The sequence below is a fragment of the Eschrichtius robustus genome, chromosome 21 (assembly GCF_028021215.1).
Source record: "Eschrichtius robustus isolate mEscRob2 chromosome 21, mEscRob2.pri, whole genome shotgun sequence".
Taxonomy (NCBI): Eukaryota; Metazoa; Chordata; class Mammalia; order Artiodactyla; family Eschrichtiidae; genus Eschrichtius; species Eschrichtius robustus.
In genome coordinates, this window is record NC_090844.1 from 14,688,659 (window position 1) to 14,709,536 (window position 20,878).

General features: G+C 39.3%; 1 protein-coding gene across 1 annotated transcript in view; it reads left to right on the plus strand.

Annotated features, from left to right (window-relative positions):
- The window catches only part of FAM149A (family with sequence similarity 149 member A), a 37,440-nt gene extending 17,424 nt beyond the window's left edge, over positions 1 to 20,016 (plus strand). The window contains 14 exon segments of the mRNA XM_068531942.1: positions 1,468 to 1,578; positions 1,865 to 2,003; positions 4,253 to 4,395; positions 5,708 to 5,833; positions 6,502 to 6,672; positions 7,257 to 7,447; positions 8,286 to 8,440; positions 11,850 to 11,953; positions 12,422 to 12,631; positions 15,715 to 15,835; positions 17,056 to 17,155; positions 17,158 to 17,183; positions 17,270 to 17,348; positions 19,679 to 20,016. Coding sequence (XP_068388043.1) covers positions 1,468 to 1,578; positions 1,865 to 2,003; positions 4,253 to 4,395; positions 5,708 to 5,833; positions 6,502 to 6,672; positions 7,257 to 7,447; positions 8,286 to 8,440; positions 11,850 to 11,953; positions 12,422 to 12,631; positions 15,715 to 15,835; positions 17,056 to 17,155; positions 17,158 to 17,183; positions 17,270 to 17,348; positions 19,679 to 19,752 — 1,750 coding nt within the window. The 3' untranslated portion in view covers positions 19,753 to 20,016.
- Positions 20,017 to 20,878: the final 862 nt, after the last annotated feature.

Below are 20,878 nucleotides of genomic sequence, written 5' to 3' on the forward strand. Positions count from 1 at the left end.
TTGTGGCATGCGGGCTCAGTAGTTGTGGCTCACGGGCTTAGTTGCTCCGCGGCATGTGGGCTATTCCCGGACCAGGGCTCGCACCCGTGTCCCCTGTACTGGCAGGTGGATTCTTAACCACTGCGCCACCAGGGAAGTCCCTAATAATTGAATTTTTATAGGGCAAAGTGGCAGAGGTTTGTGGGCTATCAAGAGGCAACTTTTAAAAAGTAAAAGTAGATAATCTAGTAATTTCCTTGACAACTGGAATGGAGTGACTTGGGGAGATTGAGACTGAGCTTTAATTTAACTTTGATGCACCAACAAATTAATGCAATATAGTTTGGTGGTTGCACTTCAGTCTACCCTAAAACAAATCCTATAATTCTGTTATTCTCTCTTGTAAAGACATCTATATGATCGCTCACCTCTGTTTATAGTAATTAATTTGTTTTAAAAATTCTCTTTTTTGTAGAGTACTGTAGGTATACAACTAAGGACAGAACTGATTCTCTGATTAATATTTTTTTAAAACTCTATTTACATACAGAAATATAAATGATGAAAATTAGGTACCATTTAATTGAAAGCAAAAGCAAACTTTTTAAATGAGTGGTGTCCCTTTTAGAAATATTGAAAGTTGACCTTTTTTCCCCAAATGACTATCGTATCTTAAGTTAATATAAAATATAAGTTATTTGTATGGGAAAATATTATTTCTATAAAGGAACAGAAGTTGTTTACTGTTAAACGTTAGGAAGGTATTTGACTAGAAGGAAGTAAATGTTTTAAGAGGTTCAATGAAAGGACATTTTAATGATTAACACTAACTGGGCTCTACCAGCCAGGTTTAATGCCTTATTTAAAATTGAGAGATTTCTTCTGTTTTAGTTTTCCATTACTCTTAATATTTTAAAACTCTCTACAAACCAGGCTACAAACCCAAGCTACAATGCCAAACTAAAGTGAGTTATTGTTTGTGTGTTTCAGTCATTTCTTTTATTTCTTTATGTGTTTAGTGATTCAAAAGAATTTGATATATTTCAGAATTAATAAAGAATTATCGAGTTTTTTTCGTGCAAGGCCGGTTGGCTTTTGCAAGCTCCAGGGCACCTGGTCAAGGGATACGAGGGACCTGAAATCTAGCTCATGTTTCCGTTGCCGAGTTTTGGAGTGAGTCTGTATCCACCTAGGTTTGGAGCAACTTTTACCAGTCTGGCTGAGTCACAAGAAGTTGTTTTTTTCCCAGTTTACATAACAGTTCATGTAGGTTAATAACAACCTTGATTCTAAGAAAAATAAAAATGGTAGGGAACTAGGCTCAGTGTCTTGAGGTGTGTGTGGGGTGTGTGTGTGTACACACGTGTGTGTTTAGGGGGACGTGGTAGGCGGAGAGGGACAACTTTCTACAAAAGGAAATTTTAAATGTCTTAATGAGTACACTTATTACATTACAGATACTTTTCATATTTTATTTTATTTTTTCAGAAGAGGAGTGCCAGAAGCATCTGGAAAGCAGAGTTTTGCTGTGAAAAGCAAAGATCCTTTACCTACACATTTTACAAGAAATGTACAGAAAGCCATTGATAAATATACCCGGTAAGAATTAGTCTGTTAAATGTGTCTGATTGCAAAATGAAAATGTGCCCATAATGAATATGGGAAACAAAGTCACTGATGGGCCATGAATTTCCACAAGTAAAAGAAGCAGTTTTATTTTTAGCCAACTGAAATGTTGCACTGCATAAATCTTTTAAAGTCAGTGTACTGTGAAAATTAACCAATATATTAAAATAAAGAAAGAGGGAGTAGGCACAAGGTCAAGCCACTTCCCAGTATGACCTCTTCTCAGTAAATGCTATTAATGTTACAATTCTTCCTACAGTGAATCCGCGTCATCATTTTCATCAAGTGGAAGCCCCACGCCCACAGAAGCTCCCAACTCCTGGTCTGGGTCTGGGACACAGAGTTCAACCACAGGCTTATCAACCGAGAGGAGCTCCATTTACTCTTGGAGAGATGACGTATGTCTCACAAAATTTTGGATAATCCCATGGTTACAACTTATAATGATGACTTGCTTTCTTATTTAAAAAAAAAAAATCTTTTTACCAATTTTAAAAGCATTACCTAGTCCACACATACATATACATAAATATAAAAGCACTTACATGTCACACATGAAAACTGAAAATACAGAAACTCTAAGGAAGAATAAAAATTGCCCATAATCGCATAATCCAGAGTCTTAGATGTTGTTAGTTTTGTTTTTTCCACCTCCCAACCCTCCCCCTCAGGTTATTATGTATGATTTCTTGCATAATATGTATGGCTGGAAATTCAGGAGAGACTCTGACAATTAGGAACTTGAGTAAGAGAAAAATTGGGGGAAAATAAAAGCTGTAAAGAAGAAGAATCACCGCGATTAGGGAATTTCCCCTGAATATTCTAGAATATTCTAGGTCAGATATTTTACTTCTAACGCTAGCTGGAAGATGTTAACCGTAACCCTTTAGGGCGACTCCGCTGGGTGGGACTTGAAGTCTGCAGCCCAGGCTTACGTTCAGATCTCTGCGATTGCGCGGTGGCCGACCTGTGATCCCCTCAAGAGTCCCTGAGAATTCCCGGACACAGGCTTTGGTGATGTGCCTGTGGCTGTGGAAGAGTCCCCAGGAGAGCTCCTTGGATGTTCTAACTCCTGCTCCTTTCTTGTTTGTGTTCTGGTTTTCATCGCCTTCTCTAAAGGCCGCTCTCGCCCGCACGGCGCAGGGGTCTGCTCCCAGGGATGGTTTTGTAGCAGCGATTGTGCAAGGGGCCAGAGGGAGGGGGCCGTGTTGGGCGGGGGAGACTGAAGGGGAGCCAGCTGTGAGTCAGGCCCTTTCAAACAGGATGGGACTCTGTCACTTGTGATGAACGGCCCGCACCCTCACGCCCGCGCCCTGCCGCCCTGGCTCTTTGGTCAAAAGTGTACCGACGGGAACACGGCTGAGGACCGGCTTTAGGAAGCAATACGGTCCAAATTCTGGGATTCCTTTAGTACAGATTTTCAGGTAATTATCCATAGAGAGTCTTATGCCTTCCATGAATAGAATTTACTCCAGCCCCTAGACAGTAAATTTTGCTTTGAATCTAAAAACATTCACTTACTCTTTGATAGGTAATATTTGCAAAAGCAACAAAATACAAAAGACAGAAAAATGAAAATAAGCCCTCTTCCACGCTCCAGGCACCCAGTCCCCTCGTAGGAGGCAAATATTCTTCTGAGTTTTCTCCTTATTTTCATTTTAAAAGGGGTAATTCAACTCCCCTGCAGTCTGGAAATCTAGTTTGTTATCAATTGGGGGGAAAAAGTAACATGGAAAATATAGAATTTTTGCTGTGAAAATCTATGAAAAGTCTGTGAAAATCAACCTAAATTGACCATTTTGCATCAGGTATGTCAGGCTGAATACGCACTTGGTCGCTCTGAGTTGTGGGTTAGATTTCAGGTTCACCTGCCACCCCCCAACCCCCAGGGAGAAAACTGAACAGGGCTTTCACCCTGCAGCCCCCAGTACAGTGTTGGCTCTTCCACTTGTGGTTATGTTCATTTTTTCCTCACCGGCTGTGGAGGCAATAGGTCTGTTACTTCTCCATCATGGAGAATATACAGAAAGGCTGGAGGGTTTTCTCACTGACAGTTCACTGTGGCCATAGCCCAAGAACCTCTTAAGGCCACACAAGAAAAATGAATGCTCTGGCCCCGCCCTAACAACCACATCTCTTAGGATACCTAAGGTGGGTTTCTTTTTCTGTTTCCTTGATTAAAGAAAGTGAATGGCCCTTTCTATGAAATAATTTTCCTTTTCATTAGAAAAGAAATAGTTTGTAATTTGCAGATGTACTTAGGTGTCTCATGCCCAACTACATGAGGGACACATGTCTGTGTACACGTATGTGTGCACGTGTAAGTGCTTAGATATATGGTGTGTGTGTGTCTCATTATCAATGTCTGTGTCAATATGTATGTTCATACCTGAAACTATGTCTATGTACAATCTTGAATAAGTCTCATAACTCTAGTTATGAGAATTTCTAGTAGTAGAAATTATCCCTATTTAACAGTTAAGGAAACTGAGTCTCAAAGTGGGATGTAATTTTTCAGAAGAGTAAAACTTGGAGCCCTGGTATGTCCGGGAGGGCTCCCTCCTATATAAATTTGTAAGTATCATTGATTCTGAAGCCTGTATTTACAACTTTTAGTCTTGTAACTAAATGTGCATTTCTATTTTAGGAGTTTGACAAAGCCAATGCACAGAAAGTACAGCAGTTATTCTGGGAGGTCGAGGAAATGTTATTTGAAGGGAAAGTAAGCCCTCAGACCCAGAATCTACAGGCTGAATGCAGTGAGTGGGCAAGAAGGTCCCTCCATCTGAGGTAAGGAGGTTGTTCATAGTAATTCTCCAGAATGTGTTTGCTCACTCTTGACCTGTTCAATAAATTGGGTATATTTTGAGTAAAAGCACTTGTCAAAATATGTATCTGGAACACATGTCCTTTACTGAGGAATCACGTCCTTTGCAATGGTGTCTGAGGAAATCTGGAGACATTCCAATACTCAAGTGCATTTTAATTTGTGAGAAGCAAATGTAGCTCATCCCCAGAACGGCATTGCATGCATCACAAATGCGAGAATGGAAGAAGGGCAGGAGTTATCCTTTACACTCACTAGTGTGTGAGCAACATGTATCTGCCCTTGAGAGCAGTGCACAAGGTGGGGTGGGGCGGGGGAGGTGAACAGAGTGATTATTTGCTGCGTGACTGGATAGAGGAATCTCACCATCTCACCAAGATTCCTTATGTAGGAAGGATCATCTATTTTTTTTATATCAAAGATGAAAGATGTAGATTGAGTATAAAGGGAAGATCTTCTTCCTTCAGTTACTCAGCCAAACCTACTTAGAGGGAAAAAAAATAATCCATGTCAGTTATCTGAAGTTCCTCTATATTATATCTGGGGAGAATAAATTAGAACACTCATGCAAATGTTGATAGGTCTTCTGGTTACCTCAACTAAGTAACTTTTTAAAAATCTTGACTAAATAGGTTTTTATTTTTCCTCTCCAGTCCTTTGTAAGCCCCTGCCTTAGTGTCCACTAGATATTAATGATGGATGCGGACTTTTCTAGGCATCATGATGCACTTGCCTAAAATCCAGGAGCTCAGATCTGTTTCTTTCAGTGTTGTCTTACATACTTAAGATAAAAATGAAGGAGGAGAGGGTAGAAAAAAGAAAAGATGACAAGGACGGTAAGCCTAGTGTACATATTTACATATTTTTCTGCATTATGTATATATCAGTTAACATTTATAGAGAGCTTCTGTGTGCCCAGCATTACCCTAGTTGTCTGAATCTGATTACATTATCTATCAGCCACTCGTTAGTCCTACAAGGGCACTATTATTGTACTTTGCATACAAAATCGAACTGATGAAATCAGTGGCTCAGGGAGCCTGAAAACTTTGCCTCAAGTCCCTTCATCAATGGCAAGAACTGTCTGTCCTCTTCCCTCAAAGCCTGTGGTTTTCCTGTGATCCCGTTACACTGCTCATGTACTAATATCTACCTTATCACTTCATACACGCTCCTTCAAAATGCTATAGGGAAGTCCATTACCCAACTTTTAAAATTGCAAAACATCTTTCCCTTTTCAATCAAAAATATTAGTTTCCTTTTTTTCACTTGCAGAGTATTAGGAAGACAGCTCATCCTGCCCACTGATGAAGGGGTCCGGCATTTCCAGGGCAGCAAACCTGCTTCTGCCGTCCACAGACCCTTCTTTGACGACTGTGAACCCAGCAGCAACATCAGAGAGTATGTTGCTAGAAGTTACTTTTGAAAAGTATTTTAAATTACATTTTAGTTACACTTTTTCATGTCTATCTGAGCCATGAGCCTTGGCTCCAACAATTTGGAAGTTTAGATTTCAATGAAGGGCAGGTACAGAGCATTTTATTTTTCCCCAAGATGCTTCTGATTTAAAATTGATGATGGTGATGGTATGTGTGTGTGTAATACAAATATCAAGGGAGTTAACTTTTAAACTGTTTCAAAGACTCTGAAAGGCAGCCTAGATGCAAAATCAAAAACTGCTTTATTGTGATGGATCCTAAGCCACAGAGCAGTAGCAGAATAAATAAAGCTCTCTTCCATTTTCTTTTGCTCACTAACAGATTTTGGTAAATCCCTCTATGCCATTCACACATATTCGGGACTGTGCCATGATATCCCTTCATTATAGCAAAGAGGATACAAACTTGTAGAATAATTTAGACTTTTAAGAAGCCCTTAAAAATTTGAATGATGTCTGAGCCAAAATGTTGCTTTTAAGTGTATGACTTTTGTCAAATGCAATATTTAGTGATTTTTAAAATTTGGGATTCTGTGGCTTTATGGATAACTTAAAGACCCACCATGATCATGTAGACATTGTATTGTTGACGTTCTGCAAGCCCTCACAGAGAATCTTATTTTCCCCATAGGCTGTGCATCTCCGGCTCTCAAATAGTCCCGGCCGCACTCTCAGCCCTCACCCTGCCAGGTCCTGTTGGCACAGGGGTTGCGGACCTCACGGCATGTTCATCCCTGGAAGAGGAGGTTTATGATGTGGATGGAAAGATTGAAGAGTATTTCGCTTTTGACAGAAAAGAAGAGTAAATAGAATTTTATTTGACATTGACTTAGTACAATAATATTTATTGGGCATGTAGTTTGATTATATGCTCATTTAGTGTTTTGTGCATTTTTCACTTATCCAAAAGATTTTTCCATCCTTTTGAGAGTAACGTGCTCCCCAAAGCTTTTAGATTCCTGGCAGGATGTGGATATGCTAGAGCAGCGTTTCCCTTTCTTACTGACAACGTGGCTCAGACAGAAAACAAGAATTGTGTTCAGCATGTTGTCGAAAGTGGAAAGGCAACTACTGGCCTTTGTCCCCCGGGGCTGCAGGTGCCCTATACCCGGCCACCCAGGGGGGCAAAGGGGAAAGTCCAGTCTCTACACTAAATGCCTATTTGGTTCTTAGACAAAAGCTATCAGTATTGCCTAATAAACATTTGCCTCCTGATTGAAAGCTGTTACATTAAAACATAGCAAAGTGCTGTTTAACAAAGAATGTTGGGTTTATTTATATATGTACGATGTATATATATGTGTGCATGTTGGATAGATAGATAGGTGGCATTATTTGAACTTCAACCTTTGATACTTTAGTAATGAGAATGGGTTTTGTCCTTAGTGACGAGGACTGTCTTGAACAAAACCCAGCTCATCATCACAGGACGTGGCATAAGCACGGACTTCCTCCTGTATCCCCGCATGACTGTGTCAGAGACGCAGTGGCTGCAGAAGTGTTTGATCACGTCTGGACAGCTGTGGTGGAAATACTGGAAAAGCTGATTAGAAAAAACTGGGAAATTACACTCACAGGTACCTAATTGGTAGAAGTTGACCTAATGAAAAGAAAAAATAACTCCTGTCCTCAGCTTTCTGCCCCACCAGTTTGGCCAAATCTAGGACCTGACTGGGGTGAGAAGGGAAGTTGGGTTTTCTGTCTTTATTCACAAGTGAGCTTTAATCACTTCAAAAAGGACATTCTCGTTCTTTGAGCTATAAAAATAAGATAGAGGCATTCCTGAAAAAAACACAGAAATACACAAGAAAGAAGCTACAAGTCACTTTTTAAATTCTGGTTTAAAAAATTACCTAACTAATCTCTAATAATGGGATATCGTTTTTTAATTATAGATGACATTATTTATAAAATAAAATGTAAACAAAGCTAATTTATTAATCACTTCATTTACCTGTATAAAATGTTCTCTAAACTACTTGAAACTGAGCAGAAACAAATTATGGAAATGTCAGTGGTGGACAATAGTGACTAGTATTAACCAATTTGTATAATAGGGAAATAATCATTAAATATTAATAATTAAATTTTACTTAATTAAATTTACTTAATTAAATGTTACTTTTTCCAATCAAAGGGATTAATTGGGATATTATAAAATACCAAGAATCCTTCTTGCCCCAGTGTATAATCCCAATTTTTCTACGTACCACTGAAATGATAGTCGTTTCATTAGATGCTCTTGGAAAAGCGTCAGCCCATTGCTCTGTGGGGTCTGTCCTCTCTACAGGAAGGTTCAGCAGCCACAGCAGACTCATGGTATCTCAAGAACAAATATTCTCTTTGAACAGGGGATTTTAAGTACATGTATTTGATAGTATTTTTCTTAATAATATTGATTTTTCTTTGGCACAGAAGGAAAAAAACAGAAAGAAAAATTGAAAGTAGCTGAGAATAAATCTCTACCTCTGGTCATTTCCTGTATTAATGCTGATGTGGCCAGTGTTCCCCCGTCCAGAAGTTCTGAAACTCGAAGTGTAATCCTGGCTTCTCATCTTAACCCACCTCAGGTAGATGCTTTTCCACTCTCTCTCTCTTTCCTTCAATCTTTATATCTCTGGCCTCAGTTTGTCAAGAGTGCCATTCTATTAAATTCTATTATCAAGATATTTGGGTCTGTTGGCCAATAAGACTAAAATTTAAAAATAATTATTTCATGGAGTTGAATAGAATCGCCAGATTCTCTGATAGAGTAGGGACACTCAGATTTGAGACTTTCCACCTGCTTTGAACTGTAGAGCTGTTTCCGTATTTTTAAAGAAAAAAAATGCTTTCCCCCAATAGTTCTAGCCAATTTGAAGGTTACAGATGTTCTCCTGTCCTCCCACCAAAGTGATAAAAGACTCGATCAATGAGTATACGTTAGGTTCATTCAACATTAATTGAGTTTGTATTAAGTGAACTGTATTAGGTGTTTTAAGGAGATGTAGAGATGAACACAGCATATTCCCTGACCTAGTAAAGTGAAGAGTATGATACAGGTCAGATGCAAAGTCTTCTGTGAGCATTGTGCAAAAAAGAGTTGTAGGAGAAGCAGGGAGAAAATGATTTATTCTGCCTGGAGTGAGGCTTTATCTTTTTGGTTGGAGGTGAAATTTGAACAGAAACATGAAGAAATGAGTAGGCTTTCCTGGATAGGAATTCTGAGTGGGTCAATTCAGACCCACATGGAGGAGTGAGGGAGGGGAGCAGTGATTGGACTGAGGCTTAGAGGATGGGATGCTGGGACAAGCAGAGCCACTGTGGCAAGACCAGGGCGTTTGGAATCAAGAGACCTATGAGGGGAATTATCTTGGACATGCTGTTTAACTTTTCTAAACTTCAGTTTCTTTATCTTTAGAATGAGGGTAATAATATGTTGTGCAAGGGATTGTTGTGAGGATAAAGTCATATAAATATGTGAGAGCTCCTAACACAGGCATATACTGGGAACTCAATAAATTTTTCCTGAATTGTGTCCCTATTCAAAGATCTAGTGGAGGGGCTTCCCTGGTGGCGCAGTGGTTAAGAATCCACCTGCCAATGCAGGAGACACAGGTTTGAGCCCTGTTCCGGGAAGATGCCACACACCACAGAGCAACTAAGCCCGTGCGCCACAACTACTGAAGCCCGTGCTCCTAGAGCCCGTGCTCCGCAACAAGAGAAGCCACCACAATGAGAAGCCCGTGCACTGCAACGAAGAGTAGCCCCGCTCGCCGCAACTAGAGAAAGCCCGTGCGCAGCAACAAACACCCAATGCAGCCAAACATAAATAAATAAAATAATTAAAAAGAAAAAAACAGATCTAGTGGAAGGTGAGGCTGGAAAGGATGAGCTTGCTTATGGGAGACCTACAGGAGTGCGAAGGAGTTTGGACTTTATGTTTGCACAGCCCGTCTGCTGTGAGGAAGCAGAAAAAAGATAAGACAGGATTCCTGGTCCGTACAAGTTAGTTGGAGGGAGTCAAGCCATACCAAACAATACTACACACACACACACACACACACACACACACACACACAAAGAGGCAACCTAGAAGATATGTTTAGAGTGGATGAGAGTTTGAGCTTTGGATATAGACTACAACTTTGGAGTCCAATGTCACAAGCTATTGACTCTGTGATCTTGAATCTGCCCCTTTCTTTCAAAGCCTGTTCCATTATCTACGGGATCTATGAAATAGGAAGCCGTGAGAATTAAAGGAGATAAGACATTTAGTACAGTGTGTGACACAGAGCAGACTAAGTGTTAGCTTTGATTATTATAATCAGATGCTAATTATAGATCATATATTTTATTATATTATATATTGTAATTAGATGTCTTTTAGCTTATAAATGCTGTGGGGTTCAGAGGGAAAATAGCATACCCTTCACAAAGTAGAGTAATACATGAACTAAATCCTAAATGACAGGCAAGATTTATTAAGCTGAAAAAGAAAAGAGAGGGTGACAAGGCAGAGACAAAAATATGCACCCAGCATAGGAGCAATAGGGCCCGAGGTTCACGGAGCAGTGGATTAAAACAGAAATATCTAATAGGATTGTTTTACCCTCTAGTTTAAGGGCTTTACAATTAGTCTTTGTTCGTGCTGTTCAAAAGAAACTTTTGGAATTGCTACCAGTTTAATGAACTTTTTGGTCTCTTTAAAGTGCTCTGACAGGCTCAATAGTATTGCCCACTTTTCATATTAAAATATGAAGTATGAATCGCATATAAAGGAACAGTTGATGACAACATAGAGGAGAACTTTAACTATCAGGCAATATAAATACACTTGAGAAATACGGAGATTTTAAAATCTAAGGATTTTTTTTAATAGATATTTTGTTGTGTTTACGGTTTTTTATAGTTTTTCAAAATGCTTTTTACGGCTATTTTGTTGTTTGCATTTGGATAAAAGTTAAAGGAAAGTGAATGGGCAACAAAGTTTAAAGTAAAAATAAAATACTAGTAGAGTTTATTTTGAAAGAGTCAAAGCATTTTAGTGATAATCACAATAGGTCTTAATTTATTCCTCTAACATTTACTTTTATATATATTCAATATGAGGAAAATGTGATTAGGGTTGCCACATTTTTCTCGAACTATAATTCTAGTTTCAGAAATCCTGTTTGCCTGAAGCTATATATTATTTTAAATCTTAGTTGGTCATATTACGGGATGGAATTGGAAATTAATAATTATTTAGCCCTTACTTCATGCTTTCACCAAGGTTATCGAATTGAATTCTCCTAATAACTCTATGAAGTAGGAATCATTATCCCCAGAGTAAAGATTAGGAAGTTAAAAATCTTTCCAAGATGACCAAGCAGGGGCCACTGAGAACTGGGATTCAAATGCAAGCCTTTCAGACTCTGGTCTCAGGTTTTCCCAGGCTCTGGAGCTGGTCCGGGAAGCTCACTGGGGTGAGCTGTGAAGGGTTGGGTCGGAGGAGAGGTGCCAGGCAAGCTGACCAGTGGGAGCTGGGACACCTTTTCTTTGCTTCTCCAGACTCTCTGTCTACCCTCTTCACCCTGGTGAAGGTGAACATACAGCGAATGAACAGAGGGTTCCCTGCCCTGCAGCTTTTGGGAGCTCAGAGCATGGAGGAGAACGAGGCCTGGCTTGTTTCCTCCTGGCCCTTCTACCGGGTCACAGTGGGTTGGTGGCATTTCTCCATCAGCTACCCTGTCCAGATTGCAGAAACCTCTCCCTCACTTCTTGCTGCTCCGAGCCTAGGTGTGGTAATGTGTCCCTACTGTTAACAAGCCTTGGGGAATTGGTCATTCCTTATTCATTTCTCTTCACGCGTCTTTAGAAAGTATAGTCCCTTTATTAAATGCACCTCAAATTAGCCAGTTTGATGCTGCCCTTTGTTTCCTGCGGGTTCCTGACAGGCATCAGTAATTGCAATGGCTCTGGATGCTTTTTAATGTTTATTGTTTTCACTTTCCTCAGATTCATCGCTTCTCCAATAATTTTTATAGTGACTTGAATGGTGTGATGACAATTCAAGCAAAACCACTTCAGCAGAGACCTACCTATTTTGCAGATAGAACACAGTACGTATAAAAAATAATCACCCAGCCTCTTCCCTGCGCTGGACACACTCAACCACTAAAGACCACAGAGGACAAGATGATAAGAATTGCATTTAATCCCATGCTCCAGGTGTGTCTGAGCACATACAGCAATGTGTAAGAGTGAAAACACCCTGTTCTAATGACAACCACAAAACAATTCCTGCTAGGTCGGGGCCGATAAGAAAAGGGGACTGTAGCTGTGAATTCTTAATCTTGTGGGCTATATGGTTTGATTACAAACAGTGAGAGACTTAAAACAATGAGATCTTTTCCCCCTGTCGATGATCCTTCACTGAAATTAAAATTGAACTGGAAATGCTGGTCTGTCCACTCATTCAACAAATAGGACTAAGTTCTATGTGCCAGGCCATGTTCTAGACAAAGTCTAGTAATGGGCAAATGCGTAGAGCTTACATCTGAGTAATGAACTTGACTTCCCTCCCGCAGGGGTGAGCAAGAGGACAAATCACTGGGTGTAGGGGCCAGTGCTCTTTCCTCGGCCCCCCACCGGCTGGCACGGATCTTGGATGCTCGCGGGCTACAGACTTCTGCAAAGAAAACACTGGCATACAGGAGGCTGCCTTCTCTTACCTCAGAATCACAGAGAGTAAAAATCCCCAGTGTGTACAGTGATGAAGTTCTTAGGGGAACAAAACTGTAAGTCTTGTTTCTCTGGTGGTGAAACAAAGGTCACGGAGGGCAGAGATGCTTGTCAATTAGGGTTTATGGTTTATTCCGGACAAAGCATCCCCTGTCAAATCTTATGTGGACAGTTTTCTAAGTAGTTCATTATTTGGATATTTAACATGAATTTGCTCCAGTAGTATGCTTAGCTAGATACTAGAATATAAAGTCAAGTCATATATCTACAGCACAGGCAGCTAAGCGCAATGAAACTCTTGATGGAGAGGGTCTTAGATGGGTTTCAATGGCTGAGTCTGTAAAACAAATCATTAGCTAATGCTTTTATATATACATAATTAATACTTACATTGTGAGGTGTAAAAACTGATGTACATAAGATGCTGTTAAAATAAAAGGGACATATACCCATTAGTTTTTATTTATCTTGAAGGGCGAGTTTCATTCTGTGTAGGGAATTTCAGAAAAGCTTTTGACCTCAGGGATCAACATCAAATCATTGCCTTATTAGAAAGGAATTTGTCTCTTCCCTTATTGTAGAATTACGAAGGAGCTTTCCAGTTTTCTCACTCACTCAAGTGTGAGGCAGTACTTATGTTAACAACAGCCAGTGTTTGTTGACTGCTTTCATGTTCCCAGCACTAGCTAAATGAATCACATTTATTATCTTATTTGTGACCTACCACAAACCTTTGAGTTGGTACTCACATTATCCCAAATCTAAGATGAGGAAACAGAGGCTGAAAGAAGTTGAATAACTGGCCAAAGATCATCCCACGAGGGAGAGGCAGAGCTGGGACTCCCCCACAGTGCTGCCTAGCTTTGGAGACCAGCCCCTGGACCACCGGGCCACCAGGCTTCCTGCAGCACGGGAGGCAGTTATTACAGGGACCACATCTAGGTCCCCGTGCGGGGGGGATGTGTAAGCAGCTGCCAGTGCTTAACGAGTGACTGGACTCCTTCGAGATGCATTCCACAGCACCCCTTACAGCTTTATGATAAGTCAGCGTTTCTTTCACTAGTCGGAAGTGCTCTTTCCAGCTTTATTTGAGTCTGCTCTGTTAATTCTTTCAAGATCTCACTCCCTCCTCCATGTCACTTTGGCCACCTGGGACCCTCTTCGTCATCCTCTGCCGTGTCAATAGCACATTACTGGCTCTCTCCTCTTCCTCCCAGCCCACCCGGGCTCCACTGTCAGGCTTTCATCAAAAACCTTTTCTCTTTTTTACTGAAATAAATTCAGACACCTCCAGCTGTACATTCCCTTCCTGTCTTGTCCTGGCCTCTCCCTATTTGTAGATCCATGTTTTTCAACGTTTTAAAAATTATTGCCATGCCAAGAAGCCCTTTTAGAGTATCTTTCCTAATTCCTCCCCCACCTGTGAAATTTTAATATAGTGTAGAGTTTTGTACTATTTTTAATATCTGTGTTTTACACATAAAAAGAATAAGATTTTTGTTGTCCCACCAAGAGCCAACATTTGCCCTTTGGGGGCAACATCACATCTTTGATTATGGCACCTGCTTTCCGTTACTTCTCATCACCCACCTTGCTTCTGGTCAGCATTATCTCCTCTCTGACCCACAAACATACCAGCTATGCATAGTCTTACTTCTGTGATTTTGTTCATGCTCTGTCTTTCCTTTTGATTAAAATACCATTTTTTTTCTAATTATCAAAGTACTACAAGTTCACCGGGGACCATTAGGACAGTACCAAAAATATAAGTAGAAATCAAAGATCCCCTGCATGCTCAACACATAGAAATATAAAAATGACAACTGTTGGTAAATTTACTACTAGTTTTGTCTATGATTAAATTTCTTCTTTTCTTTCCATTATCGTTTTTCTAATACTAACATTATCTTACTATTTTATAATGTAGCTCCTTTTCATATACTCTTCACTTAACATTATTCATATTTTCCATGTTATCAGATATTTTTGAAAGCATGATTTTAATGACTAAAATATAATTATGTGGGTATATAATCATTTACTGTGTTGCCCTATTACTGAAAATTTTCATTTCTTCTATATTTTCACTATTATATTGTACAGTGAACATTAGCTTACATAAATTTTAGTAAGGATGTCTTTAAACTGTTTCCCGGTGGTGAGTCCTAGAAGTAAAGCTATGAGGTCAAAGGTTATGGATATTTTTAAGGCTCTTGAAATATTTTTCCAAAGTTCTTCTAAGAATGGTTCTACCAACTTATAGACCCACTAGCAATCCACAAGACTTTTTCCTTGCAGCCTGTAAACTTTAGTTAGTATGTATATTTTAAAGCTTGATGAGTCAAAAATTGTCATATTTTAATTTTCATGAATTAATTATTAATAAATAAATGAATTAGAATCTGTTTCTAGAATATCCATCTCTATTCTTGTGCACAAATTAGACAATTTAATTTTTCAGTGTTAATATGTGGTAGGGAAGGTCTTTTATCATCATTACTCTTCCTTTGTTGAAATTACTCACCCATGTTGACAAATAAATTTTACAATCTGGTTGTGAAATTTTAAAAAAAGTATCACATTGGACCTCATAGCATTAAATCTATTAAAAATGTAGGAATAATTGACATTTTCACAAAACGTAGTTTTCCCATCAGAGAACATATTTTGCCTTTTATGACCTTACATAAATTTTTGTGGTTTTCCTCATCTAGGCCCTGCACATTGAGAATTAATTTTATCCTTCATTGATTGCTCTATTCCCTAAATTTCTACAGTGCTTGTATTCAAAACCAGACACTGTAGCACTATATTATATCAACTGCATTGCATTGTAATCTAATTACTTGATTTGTTTTCAATACTTTGTAATCTTCTTAAGGAGAGGAACTAGATCTTCAAAAACTTCCGTGTTCTGCGCAGGGGCTAGCATAGCTGAGCACTCAGTAAATACAGGCTCACAGTCTTTACTAAACACAAAGGTGACTGCGGCTGGGACTCAGTCCCCCGCCCATCTTCCAGAAGCTCAGCTCATCCTACTTGGCGTTTCCTTTGGGAGGAAGGTTGTGATTAATAGCTTCGCGGTAAGGTCCGTCCGTCTCTGTACCTGGGTACTCAGGTCATGTTGTTGTGTTTACAGGCAAACTGGCGTGGACCGCATGGCCTCCCCACCAGTTCAGACCTCAAGGAGCAGGTTGCCACCAATAGGCTCAGAGACTGGAGAGCAGAATATGGCAGTTCCCGGATCGCACCCTGTTTCTGTAAGACAGATTTCTTAATATTTAAGTGCACCATTTACATTGTTTGTTGGAAAACAAACAAACATAATTTGGACACTTCCACATGAACATGGTAGCATAAAATGTCTCCATGATCTGTTTCTTGAAAGTAACTGGCTTGTGAGAATTTATAGGAGGTGGGAGGATTAATTCAATATTTTGTGAAATAAAAACACGGCCCGAACTAAATCAGAAAGTCCAGGTGTCAAGGCAATATCTGATGGTCAGGATGGTGTAGTGAAGAAAATAGCATGAAGATTACGTCAGGGGACAGGCAGATCTGTGTTTGAATCCTGCCACACAAACTCTTTATATGATTTGCTTCCAATTAATCTCCCTGAGCCTGAATTTTCTCACTTATAAAAGGGCAATAATGATTCCTACCTCAAAGAATTGTTATAAGGATTAAATGAATTTATAGACGTTAAATATTGCCTGGCATAGATTAAGAACACAGTAACATACCCTGCCATTTTTCCTAGCTCTCATTTTTACAGTTAATCTTTGCCATGTTCACTGGAATGTAGGCGCAATGTCTTCTTCACCCAAGCTCAACTCAGCCAAGCAACCACAGAAAGTCTGGGGAAGGTATGCTGCTGGTAGAAAGCCTAACCAGATTTCCCCCAGATTTATAATGACTGCTCACTTCACTCCAATACAAGTAACTTGTGTCTATTTTATAAAACACCCCCAAGTGTGAGAACATAAAGCCTAGAGAGAGAAAAACCAGCTGAGGCAGGGCTTTCTCTCGCATTCCTTCTGCCTCCTTGAACATAACAGTAAAACTCATTCTCAGAAGGCAAGAGTTGCAAAGCTTTAATATTTAACTTTAGAATATTGTGGCTTAGAGCGGAATCCTAAAAGCAGTCAAATATCACATTTTAAAAAAGTCAGATGCTTCACAAATGCAGAATAACATTTCTATCATAGTTTAATATTAAGAATTTTATGCGGTTAAGGTTTTTAATCCATATTTACTTATTAAGGCCCTACCACTTTACCGGGTTAAAAACTACAATTACATAATTAAATTGATATGTGTGTTTAGTGGACCTTATACTTAGCAATATCTAAATAAAAGTTTTCAAATAAGCGAGTGAATGAATGATAAACGAGCGACTGATTGAAGCATATATAGATTTTCTTTTGTCTTTTTAAGGATTGCATTTATTTTAAACAAGAGCATATCATCCTTCATTTAGTTCAGAGGAAGGCATCCACAAAACCATGTGTTGAGCGCAGTACCTGTCTGTGTAGAACGATCACCCCTTCAAGAAAGATCTCTGGCCACGGAACAGTTTTCAAGCCCAGCACAACCCATACATTTCGGGTCGGTTCTCTGTTAACCATAACTTTCATTTTTAAAAATATTTGAAACAATAAAACTCATCCCTCATTTTATTTTTCTTCTAACAGTCAGCTACGCCTCGAAAAAGTTCATTGACACTGAGGGAATTTGCTGGTCACACATGGACAGGTCAAGGTTTTTTGACAGGTCGGTGTTCTCCATATACAAATAAAATGATGTAATACGTGAAGTTTCAAGTTTTGGCAAGAGAAATTGGAGATTATCGACCTTGAGAGGACAGTTTTGACCAAGAGTTTGTCGTCTATGGCTATATCTCAGGAATCTCCATAAAGAGCAAAACTGCAAAGACAAGCACTTCTCTGCTGTTGGTTAAAAAACAAAAAGTAACTGAGTAAATCTGAAGATCGAAGTGGTTTTGGTAAACGATTCATGAATCAATTGGGCAGCATCTCATGTGGCAAACAGAGGGATATTCTGAGGAGTTGCAGGGCATGGAAGGCTTTTATAAAAGGAAGGCAGGACAAGGAAAGGAGATCATCAGCAAGGAAGAAAGGAAAGTTCATTGGAGGAAAGTAAAATTTCAAGTGATGATAGCTTGTCTTTGGCTGAGCTGCCGGGTTTTCCATTGGTTGGGCTTGTTGCTGGGCAAGAAGGAAGTCTTCCTTCCTCCTACTGGGGCAGGAATGTAGCTGCGCTTCCTGTTTGGGAGAGCAAGGTAGTCTCTTCCTGTTGGGGTCAGTCAGTTACTGATGTCTTCCCGGTGGGGTAATTGAAGGTGAGTGGTGGGCAGGGCGTGAGAGCTCCCACTACTGGCCTTCCGACCCCAACTTTGGCTGAGGTTTCCTTTTATTAATTTGCACAATCTTGAGAAAATGCCCAAAGTTTCCTAATAATTTAGAGCCTCACCCTCATAAAAAAGAAAATGCTGTCTTGAGTCTTATGAGAAATCAATGTCTCTCTCTGCTGAAGAGTTTCCATGCTTTTCTTCTGAATGAAACTCTATTTTTAGCTTCTCTTTGAAGATCTCATTATAAAAATGCTTCACAAAATTAATACAAATCTTCTAGTTATTTTATGATGTAGAGTTTTACAGATAAATACTTATTCTCAGGTAGTATGCCATTTAAAGAATGAAGTTTCTAGACTGAATTCAGGCCTATGATATTTTAATTTTCAAAACCGTTACCAACATTTTTGTTCAAGGAGGCAATGTAGCAACGTCATGAGGTGTGCCACTCTGGAATCAAATGCCTCGTTTCTATCCTGACTCGAGCACCTACTAGCTAAGCACTTTAGGAGAGCTTCAACTGCTCCGGGCCTCAGTTCTTTTATAACAGACTAGATGGAGAAAACAATTATTGGAAAGATGTATGGAAAGGACCTAGCTAGATGCCAAGCATACACTGTTTGCTCAAAAATTATGAATCATTTGTGTTATAGATAATCTCAAATGTACAGGATAATTTGCTGTTTTAAGGGAAATACTTAATATAACTTTAAAATAAATCTAGTATAATTCAAGCACTGGGACAACTCAGGTTTATCACTGTTTATGTCAGCCCTTCTATAGTTCTATAGCATAGTGATGTCAAAATTTCTTTATTCTTTTGAGATTTTTCTCTTATGCTCATAGCTCTAAGCTGCTGTGTCTTTTGGTTGCTTTTTGCCTTGTGCATTCCCCAGGAGTATTCGCTGTCATTTTCAATGACAACAGTTCTTTCTCTAAAAGGCAGCCATGGTATGTGAGAGACAGAACAGTGAGGGTTGATAAATATGATTCTGCGGATGGCCAGTAGACAGTGGTGCTAAGGAGTTTTGATGAATTCAGTTTCGGAGATGTTGACTGCAGCGTGCTAAGTGGAGATGCTGAATAGTTTTTTGGGCGCACAGGAGTAGAGGTTCGGAGAGGAAACTGGGCTCTGAATTTGTTTAAAATCTGCACTCTTAATTTTTCACCAAATACTAAGTCACTGTATTCTCTTATCAATAACTTTGTGACAACTATCATTATTGCTGGTTGGAGGCCTTTTTCATGTCTATAGAAGTGATTGAGGGTACATAAGAGAGATGTTCCTGTATTTCTAAAGATTTATTTTCTTCTTCTCTGACAAGCAGGCTTGTGGTCTCTTGCTTACCTTTGCTTCCAGGTCCAAAAGTGCAGGGGCTATTAACTTATCAACATTATTTCTGTAGCAGGAAAAAAAAAAAAAAGAAAGAAAAAAGAAAGGAGAAGCTGAGGGACCAACAGTGGAAAGGACTTCTTAAGGTAGCTGACAGAGTTCTCTGGCGGAACTCACGACCAGGACCGAGGCCCAGTGGAGGGGGCGCACCCCTCTTTCTTCCCAGCACCCAAAATGGCAGTTTTTCCAGATGACTATTTCCTGATTTGTGTACAAGTGACATTAAGTTTTTTTTTTTTCGTTTTAAAAAATATCATCTGCATGGAACATTTAACATGATCCTTTTGAGACCTAGGATTTGTAACATTTTAATGAGAATTTTGCTTGGTGTTTCAGGTTCACAATTTCCACCTCAATCTTTTCAGAGGACAACTTTGACTTTCAGAAAGAGATTCCAAGTGACATCTTGATGTGACTTCACCAGGGCTACAACACCTGCTGGAGCATTCAAAGCCTCAGTACACCATCTATCACTTGAAAAATAGAAGAAGTATTGTTATGTATCTGTCTGACAGTCTGAGATGTTAGACTACCTGAGAGAAATGCAAACAAATAAACAACTTAATTTTGAACACTTTGTGCTGTAAAGAGAATACAAGTCAAACTCAGCAACCTTCTTCATTATCGGAAGCATTCCAATAAAGGTTCTTTAGGCTTTGCTCAGAAGAATCTAATATGTGTTTATAATTCATCCTTTTATTAATTATACACACACACATGCTTAGTGCGTGTATTCACACACTACTTAATATATGAAAGTATATTATCTAGGAATATGCCCTTTTATCTAGGAGTATGTAACTTTATGTCTTGACATTTTTTTTTGTCTCATTCTATTATTAATTCCATCAAAGTCCTAGTCACTAATAGACATTACTCCCTCCTTTAGAAAATAGCAAAGTCATCTTTGGTGCAATATGACAGGTTGACTAGTGTTCAGATTGTTCTAGTCGTGCTGACTTGCTTATACCTTTTTAAAAAAGCACTTTAGTCATGAACCTCTTTGAGGAATGTCAGTGGCTGTCTTCAGCCAATTTTGTTTTACTAGTTTTCATGCTCAAATTCAGGCAGTCTATTTAAAATATAATAAAATAAAATATAAATGAATATAAATGTAGTTAAAATATATTGCATATGGTTTCATCCTTATTGTTTACGACGGAAGTGCTCGTCCACTGGAGGGAAGGCTTCGCGGCAGCATCTTCCTTATTTCATTATAATCTGATCTCTGCTCAAATGTCACCTCTGCAAAAAGCCTTCCCCCCCGATCCTTCTGTTTAAACAGCATCCCTCCCCTCCCTCTGTCCTCTAGCCCTGCCTTATTTTCCTTCAGAGCATGTGTCCTGACCTGACATTAATACAGAAAATGGAACAGAGAAGCCACAGGAGCAATGATCAGTTGAAGGCACCCCTCTAGGGTCCTTTATCTTTTGCTCCTCTTTCCCCCTTACCTACCGTTGTTTTCCTTTATAGTGATTGAAACCCTTAGACTCAGTTTGATATTCTCAGATCTCGAATGACCATAATTTCTTCTTT